General features: G+C 55.7%; 2 protein-coding genes across 2 annotated transcripts; both read left to right on the forward strand.

The window, feature by feature from the left end:
• Positions 1–1160: 1160 nt before the first annotated feature.
• Positions 1161–2334, forward strand: LOC120699293. The gene is made up of 2 exons (XM_039983251.1): positions 1161–1811; positions 1931–2334. Exons 1-2 carry the CDS (start codon positions 1356–1358, stop codon positions 1988–1990), a joined length of 516 nt encoding a protein of 171 aa, XP_039839185.1. The 5' UTR covers positions 1161–1355; the 3' UTR covers positions 1991–2334.
• Positions 2335–6385: 4051 nt separating this feature from the next.
• On the forward strand, positions 6386–8146 carry LOC120699295 (guanine nucleotide-binding protein G(s) subunit alpha isoforms XLas-like). Its single transcript, XM_039983255.1, has 2 exons — positions 6386–7626; positions 7744–8146. Exons 1-2 carry the CDS (start codon positions 7159–7161, stop codon positions 7801–7803), a joined length of 528 nt encoding a protein of 175 aa, XP_039839189.1. The 5' UTR covers positions 6386–7158; the 3' UTR covers positions 7804–8146.
• The last annotated feature ends 643 nt before the right edge of the window (positions 8147–8789 follow it).

The raw sequence follows: 8789 nt of genomic DNA on the forward strand, positions 1-8789 counted from the left end.
GAGCTCAAAAGGTTAAAAAAACTCAGCTTTTCTGAAATTTTTTACTTCCTGGAATCCGCACGAGAAGTTCAGCTTTCTTTTGAATGTTTGTTTGAGTTTTTGGATTTTCACTTTGAAAAGATGACTAGAAGCACGAACAAACACACCCTTAATTTCCGTTTAACTATCGTACCGTAGCCATCCTCACAGTAGCGGCGCAATCCTCTACGAGTACTTGACTACTGCTGCTGCAGGCATCCAAACCGGCACGTGAGCACAGCCTTTGCCATGCTTCCTATAGAAACCCGTGGCCGTGGTTACACGTTTACACGGCGCCAAGTCGCCGTACTGCATGCCCAGCCTACAGGCTACCCACAGCAGTCGTCGAACGCTTTCTGACGAGAAGCAATACTTTTTAAGCTGCATGGAGCACTAAATTTAGATGAAAAAATCTAAAAAAAAAATTATAATATTTGTATGAAGCACTAAATCTAGATGAAATAAAAAAATAATTACACAGTTTGCTTGTAAATTGCGAGATAAATCTAATTAACCTAATTAAATCGTGATTAAATACTAAATTACTACAGTAAAACTATAGTACATATATGTTAATGGCGAATTAATTAGTCTCATTAGATTCGTTTCGCAGTTTACAGACAAATTTTGTAATTGGTTTTATAATTAATCTATATTTAATACTTTAAATGTAAAAAAATTCATCCTAAAACTAAACAAAGCCTAATCATGCCCAAATAATACGACGTGCGTGCTGCTCCCAAGAAGCGGCAGCAGGGCCCCTACGCCCGCGCCGAAAAGCCTGCCGGGTCGTCGTCCACGGCCGCGAAGTGCCCGCTGTGCAGTAGGAGGCACGAGCCAGCCATCATGTCCCCATTAACGCGAGCTCAGCTCGTCGCTGGTCTCTGGGTCTCTCTGCTGCTGCCCCGCCGCGGCACTGTCACGCCATGCCCAGTGATGGACTGATGGGTGCGGTGGAGCCATGGAGCTCCACGGCGCGGCAGAGCTACAGCTACCGCGCCGCTGCACACTGTTTACTGTGCCACCGCCACAGTGGTGGTATGGTAGTAGGAGCTACCACCACACTGCACTGCACACCCTCATTCCTCTTTCCCACTTCCGCTATAACTCCACCGGCCCCCCCAGCTAGCTAGCTCGTTGGCATTGCCATTGCCTCCGCTCCTATTCTTTCTCGGGTGTTTTGTAGCTTCGCGTTGCTCCCCCCAGCGCCGATGCTTCGATTCTTGCTATAAATACGCGCGTCCGGCGGGCCAGACGCCCAGACACCGTCCGTCCTCCACTACTCCCCGCCACAGCCACAACCACCAGCTCAGCCGACAAGCAGCAAGGTCGTCATCATGGAGTACAGGGCGGCGAGGCGGCGGCACGTGCCGGCGTTCGGGGAGTGGAACTACCGCTGCTCGCCCTGCTCCCCGGACGAGGCCCCGCCGGGCGCCGCCGCGGCCGGGTGGTGGTGCTCGCCGGAGCCGGCGGGGGCTCGCAGCGACGCCGCCGCCTGCTTCCGCTACTCGCCGCGCAGCAGGCCGCCGCCGCCGCCGGCGGCGCACAGGAAGGCCAGGAGGCCGGAGGAGATCAAGCGGCCGCAGTACTGCAGCGCCGGCAGCGGGAAGGGGAGCGGTGTGGCCGTGGCGGCGCGGGTGAGGGAGGAGCCCGCCGGCGCCGGCGCCGACGTGGTGGTGGTGGCGCGCCCGGCGGCCAGGGCCTCCCGCCGTGTGGTCCGGCCCGTGGACGAGGACCTGTACCAGGTGACCTCGCCGGAGTTCGTCGTTTCCACCCGCCGCCGGCCGCGGCAGGTACGTGCTCAAATTCAAACAATGCAAGTACGTACTCTTCTTCGCAACGAAGAATCGGTGTCTATCTCAAACTGAATGTGTTTTGCGATCGTACGTGTTGCTTGCCTTGCTGGTTGCAGAAGAGAGCGGCGAGGAGCCGGTGGATGGGTTGCCTGGGCGGCCTCGGCTGCATCGCCTGAACCCTGAAGCGAACCAGCGGAGATCAAGACTACACTTGGAATACAATGCAACCATGGAGCTGCGTAGCGTAGCAGTGGTGTACTCCGTCGTGTGCTATTTTCTCTCTCAGATCATTTGCCTTTTCTTCATTTCTGAAAACTTCCGTTTGCCTTTCTAATTTCATCTGGTAGATTTTTTTTTTGAGGGAATCTGGTAGGTTAAGACTAGTCGTCCACTGTATATTGGTGCTGGTGCTTCACTCTTATGAGCCCCTACGACTCCGAGATAAAGCACCAGGACATGTAAAATTATTATGGAATCAATCGAACATGCATGCATGCATGCTGTCATGTATGTGGTTTAATTTTGTGCGAGTGATGTCAAAGCAAACTTGCATGTTCCTGCCTGGCGGATGAATTCCGTCAACGTGTGCAAAGCGTTCCGATCTTCACACAGCGCCGGTCGCCGATCGAGTGCGGCTGGCTGCACGCGGGGCCACGAGCGTGCGTGCAGAGTTGCAGTTCTAGACAGTACCACTACTGTACTGTGTGACCGATGCCGAATTTAATGCAGCAGCAGCAGCGCGCATGCATGCATGCATCGGTTGCAGCAGGGCCCCCAGCAGCAGCACCTTGCGATCCGAGCTGCAGCGTTGATGAGAGGCTTCCATACCATCCATAGGGATTAGGGATCAGCACCGGGTAGGTCATGACCTGGTGATGGACTCGTACTCGCGCGCGCCCCAGAACCGGCGCGCCAGGATGCGTTCGCTGGTGTACGACCAAACTGGCAGATTAAGTAGCTAGCTGCTCTGTTAGTGAAACCAACCAAGCTGGTAGTGGTCATGTCACGTGATCGACCACGAAATTCAATTAAAGGGATGCGCGTGTACGCGTGTGTGTGTTGCACGTCTCGAACGCACAGGCAAGGCGTGGCATGTGGGCGCACGGCATGCAGCGAAATGATTCATGGTCCACCACTGACGGAGCAGAGAGCAGGGCAGCATTGGCACCTACTCACTACCTTTCCTTGCTTCGGCTACTGTCCGAAGCTCCGTAGAGTAACGAGACCGGCCACGCACGCAGCAGCGGCTTGGCAGGTTGCATGGAGATAGAGTGGTGCCGCGCCCGCTGCCCCCGGCCGCTCGCCCACGCCCGCCCCTTGCCCATGGTCCCGTTCCGATCCCTGCACCCTTCGTTTTGCTCCGATCGCCTCCGCGCCCATGCATGCACGCAGATGCAGGGCGCGCCCACGGCGAGAGCCTCTCGCGCACAAACGCCATTACAGCTACGAGACAAACGGTGGGGGTGCTTCTGCTTCGGTCGGGACACAGCTACTGCTGGTGCTCATCAGCCTCCCCGAGCCCGAGCAAGACCTGCCCCCACGCTGACGCACGCCACAGTCGCTGTGCCTGTGCATGCCATGCGCGGATCGGAGATGGCCTGCCCTGGACTGGAGCAGCTCGATCGGCAGCACGCGAGGCCGGGGCAGATTGGCAGGTGGCCACAGCCCAGCCCGCAACATGCAGGGCCATAAAATCAAGGGTCGCGCGCGCGGCACTGTGGCGCCGCAGCGACAGCAAGCCGCGCCCGCTCGCCTTGACGCCGGGGATCACCGGTCCGCCCCGGTTTCGGTTTGGGGACAAACCGGTCCAAATTCAAAATTTAAATTTAAATTCAAAAAATGAAAAAAATTCCTAAAAATGCTTAAAGGTGCGACGAATCTAATGGTGTCAAATTTTCTCAAAAATTCATTCATTTAGTATAGTTTGCGGGGATTTGAAGTTAAACAAAAAAACGTGCATACAAAAGTATACAAATATAATGTAAAACTAGTACAAAAAAGGGTTGGAGGGTTCATTTAGACTAAAATATGTTATACAAATATTTATTTAGTATACTTTGCGGGCATTTGAATTTAAACCAAAAAAAAAATGAATTTGACTGGTTACCAGTCAAACCGATCGGTTACCGGTCAAACCGGTCCGATTTGACCGTCAAACCGGCCGGCTAACCGGTACTGACCGTTTCATCAGGAACATTTGAATTCAATTTTGAGTTTGGCCTGTATAAACCGGTTACCGGTCCAACCGGTCCGGTAAACCGGAACTGGTGGCCGGCGGTTTGGGTCAACCGGTCGGGAAAAAAATCTTGCTTGACGCGCGCGGCGCGACACCTCTCGCTGCTCGGCGACGCCCATGCCGTGGAGTCCATGACGACGCGCGCGCCGCTGCGCGGCATGCCATGCCGGGAGTAGGGTACGTACATGACCGCGCGGGCAGGGGCGCGCCGCGCCGCGCCACTGTTTGCTCGGCATGGCGAGGGGGGCCTGCGGGCTCGTGCGTTCGTTGGTGCGCGCGAGGCTGTGCCGTCGCGTCGGCTCTGTCGTTTGCGCCATTTAGAGCAGGTATTATAAGGCCAGCGAGGCAGGCTGGGAGAGAAAAATGGAGAGAGAATCGGCTTCCAGCCGGGTGCTGCGCGCGCGACCTGCCCTCGTTTGCCGCGCTGCTGCTGTGCTCGAGCGCGTGCTGCTCGGCCGCAGCGCTGCCAGCTTGCTCCCGCTGCCACCGCCCGCCATAAACGCTCACCATGCTGGCGGTTCTCTCCGCCGGCAACGGACTGGGTTATAAGACCTGCTCTTATGATTCATCATTCACGGCTCACGAGCGAGAGGGCACCTCCTCCGCGAGAAGCAGCGCGCTTTCCTGCGTTAATGATGTCATCTTTTTGTTCGTCCTTACTTCGAACTGCAATTGTAATTTCTCGTGCTGGCTTTGTTAATTTTTATGATTTTACTCTTTACTATTCACAGGTTAATACTATTTTGCCCCTAATCAACCGTCAATTCGTTTTGACTTGTGGCAAGTAAAAGGTACTCGCGTCAAAAACAAGTAAAAGGTACAGTCACAAAATTTAAAAGATGAGAGCAAAACAAAAATTACACTTCAAATACCAGAAGAACACCGAAAAACCTTCAACTTTCTACTGCCCGCATTCAATCTTGCCTACACACAAACATTGCATAATAGAAGACACAAGCAAGCTGATCGAAACAATTCAGTGGTACTTTTGGAAATATAGCAATCTAGTACGCGCAGCTGCGAGCCGTGTGCGCTGCTGCACTGTAGTACGCGCGGCATGGCGACGACGCCTGCGGCTCGCGTTCGCTGCGCGCGCGCAGCCGCTGGCCCGGCGGCCATCACCGTCGCGTCATGGCCTGCCTCTTGTGGTCTCGCTGTTGCGGTCGCCGCTCAGCGCCGGCCCGGCCGGCCATTGATGCCCCCACGATCGACGGCGGGCTAGCCGGAACGAGCCGGGCGAGCGAGGATGGGCCGCCGCGTTTATTGCCCTGGCGCGCGCCTGCCTGCCCAGCTCCATCTAGTCGCGATTAACTGTAGCGGCGCGTGGCGCCCTTTCGTCCTTCGTCCTGCCTTGGCGGTGCCTGCCCTGCGTGTTTAGTTACAAAATTTCAAAAAAAAATTCCAGCACCTGCATGGAGATTTAAATTTAGACGAAATAAAAAACGGATTGCCACTGCTGTCTGTAAATGGCGAGACGAATCTAATGAACCTTATTAGGCTGTAATTAGATGCTAAATTGCTACATTAATGCTACATAAATAATCTATGATGGCGAATTAATTAGTCTCATTAGATTCGTCTCGCGATTTACAGACGAGTTCTGTAATTATTTTTGAGATTAGTCTATATTTAGTACTTCAAATATAAAAAGATGTTTTTTTAAAAAATTTACGGGAGGCAACTAAACGGACTGGTAAAAAGAATGCACATTCCTCATCCTCTATAAAAACGGCAATTACTAGTGGCAGCAGGAGGAGGAGTAAATTGACTGACTGGTCAGTGGTCAATGGACCACACCGCCTATCGCTGCGCCCCGTTTGCGTCCCTGACACCCGGGCTTCGGCCAACCGTTTTGCTCCTCGGGCCCTTCACGCGCCCGGTGGAGGGCAGCGTCCCGATGCGCCCTGCCCCGGGGCCCCCACCCGCCCCGGTCAGTAGTTTAGGACCGCTCCTTCTCGTGACCCTTATTATTCTCTTTTTCTCTTCCGGCCAAAGATTTACATTACCACCACTCGATGAAAAAAAGATTCACATCACTGTATTCACTCTGTTGTGCTGGCTTTGGCTGGTGACCGATGCTAATTTGCTATGGGAAAAAATACTGCTGGCTGGTGCTTTTTAATCTTCGGCTCATTCTTTGGCCATGGTACGTCATAGCACTAAAATGCAGGTGTCGGAAGTTGTCCTCCCCTTCTGTTTCTTCATAAAATTCCTTCTTCTTTTGAAGAGGATTTCGGATTACTCCTTACTTCTTTTCAAGAGCACTTCAAGTAGTATTTTGTTTTCCTTGAAGTGCACTCCAAGCAATCAAGCAAAGCCATGGTCGCAGCCGGGGTAGCTGCGCCGTAGGCATTCCTGAGCGAGGGTCTGCAGGCGCAGGAGAGACGACGGCGCATTGTTTAATCGCTCTAAAAGCAGTCTACTAGTCCAGTAATCAGCCCCCACTCATGCCCAAATCATACAAGCCACCGGCACGGCACCGCCGCAAGGGCACCGGCAGGGCCCCCGCCGGAAAGCCTGCGCTCGCGGCAGCGCGCCATTGCTGCTGCTGCCGCCCGACCTGCTGCTGCGCAGAGGCATGCCGGGGCGGTACACGCGGCCCGCGCCCACAGGCCACAGGCTTCCATGAATTGCCCGCAGGAGGATAGAGGTCGCAAGGAAGCCCGAGGAGGCCCCCATGCCCCCTCCTCCTCCCTCATAAACGCGTCCCCGTCAAACCCGTCGTCGTCCCTGCCGCGCCACTGTTGCCTTTCCTCCTTGCCGGTCCGAGCGCGGCCGTGGCGGAGTAGTACAGCGGAAGCCAGCCAGCCAGCCACCACTCCCTCATTCCTTTTTCCCACTCCCTTCCGCTCCAAGCTCGACGACCGTCTCCAGACCGGAGCAGCTTCTCCCTAGCTCATCCGGTTCCTCATACTATAAGTACACGCGCATCCAGCCACCGGCCTTCTCCCACCACCACCTTCGCCGCCATAGCTTCTCTGCTGCTGCTGCTACCTTGCTAGACACCCCACCCAAGCTCATCGGCTTCTAGTTCTAGCAACTTCTCCTTCGCTAGTTTGCTGGCGGCGGCGGCGGGTTGGAGAGCCGCAGACTCACAGAGAAGAGGCCATGGAGCACAAGGCGAGGCGGCGGCACGTGCCGGCGTTCGGGGAGTGGAACTACTACTCGTCCTCGTCCTCGCCGGAGGAGCCGCAGCTGCCGCACTCCGGCGCCGCGGCGGCGGCGGGGGACTCCGCCTGGTGGTACGCGGCGGCGGCGGCGGAGCCGGAGGCCTGCAGCGACGCGTGGTTCCGGTACTCGCCGCCCCCGCGCAGGCCACCAGCGCCCAAGAAGGCGCGGAGGCCGGCGCCGGGGGAGCACAAGCTGCCGGCGCGCTGCGACAACTACAGCGACGGCGCTGGGAACGGGAACGGGGGCGCGAGGAGCGTGCCAGCGGCGGAGGCCCGGGCGCGGGCGTCCCGCGCCGTTGCGGCGCCGGCCAAGGGCGCCGCCCGCAGGGTGGTCAGGCCCGTCGACGCCGACCTGTACCGGGTGCCGCCACCGGACGACGCCGTCGTCTCCCGCCGGCCGAGACGGGTACGTTCCGGAGCACGCCGCGACTGCAAAAGAAAACTCATGTCTTTGTTCTGCACAATCTTCTTCCTTCTTGCAAACCATGCGCTAGAATTCTCATGCTGTTTTTCTGCTTTGCAGAAGAGGGCGGCGAGGAGCCTCTGGATGGGTTGCCTAGGCGGCTTCAACTGCGTCGCCTGAACCTGAAGAAGCACCAACGCTGTCACGCCGCCGGCTGAAAAGATGCAATGCAACACCCAGAGCTCGGATGGCGTATGGAATCTGGAGCGTTGGTCATGGACTCATGATAAACTACTAGTGTAGTTGTAGTAGCTCTGCTCTGTTCTTGTTTGCTTGCCATGCCATGAAACGCCGCCATTGATCTTCAGATCGACTTCAATAGGATGTGTGTGCAGCTGCGTGTGCCGGCAGCATCTTTGTCATGGCATGTAGTCACTAGTGGTACTGTAACTCGGATGTACGATAGAACCTTCTTGTTTCTCATCACTCTCGAACCACCTCACCCAAGTTTTCGTTGTTTGTCGATTCGTTTCTTGGGGTTGTTCTTGTTTTCTCCATGCCGCCGTCCGCGCTTCCTGGATGTCTCTGCCATCCCCGTCAAGTCTTTTGCTCTTCCGAGCCCTACCCTGCCTCGCTTGAATGCAACGTGACTTGGCGGTTGGAGCAGCACCTTTTAAAGAACGATTGATAGATGCTTACCGCCTGTGACGTACAGTACTGTACCAAGCGCTTTGGATAAAAGCTCTCATGAACCATCGGTGTTCAGTTCAGGGAAAGTTGCCCGTGCCGCGTATAAAAAGACAGGGAGCAAAAAGGAGAGGACGGGCCTGCACGGAGCAGGCCAAAACGTTTCGTTTCGTTTCGTTTCGTTTCGATTCTGTACTCGCTCGCTCGCATACAAGGGTAGCATGGCAAGATCTCCATGCTCAATGCTCCCAGCACATGGCCCCAAAGCTGCGTCTTCCCCTGGCGAGCCGGCCGGCTCCATTAATCTAGGCGCGGCGGTCCTTCCTGCCAGAGCTGAGCTGAGCTGAGCTCCCTGCTGGGTTTGTCGGAGGGGGTACATACATATCGGTGGGGAAAAAGGCCGCTCGAAAAGTAAGGGCAATTTTGGTGTGTGATGAGTTACTAGTAATGGCTGTACCTCGCGACTTCTGTCATGGAAC

Source organism: Panicum virgatum, chromosome 3K (assembly GCF_016808335.1).
Source record: "Panicum virgatum strain AP13 chromosome 3K, P.virgatum_v5, whole genome shotgun sequence".
NCBI lineage: Eukaryota > Viridiplantae > Streptophyta > Magnoliopsida > Poales > Poaceae > Panicum > Panicum virgatum.

Bases quoted from the DNA above. Each gene is read 5' to 3' on its own strand.
- LOC120699293 (XM_039983251.1), top strand. From the start codon at position 1,356: ATGGAGTACAGGGCGGCGAGGCGGCGGCACGTGCCGGCGTTCGGGGAG. The intron at 1,812-1,930 runs GTACGTGCTCAA...TGCTGGTTGCAG, and splicing joins CCCGCCGCCGGCCGCGGCAG to AAGAGAGCGGCGAGGAGCCG.
- LOC120699295 (XM_039983255.1), top strand. From the start codon at position 7,159: ATGGAGCACAAGGCGAGGCGGCGGCACGTGCCGGCGTTCGGGGAGTGG. The intron at 7,627-7,743 runs GTACGTTCCGGA...TCTGCTTTGCAG, and splicing joins TCTCCCGCCGGCCGAGACGG to AAGAGGGCGGCGAGGAGCCT.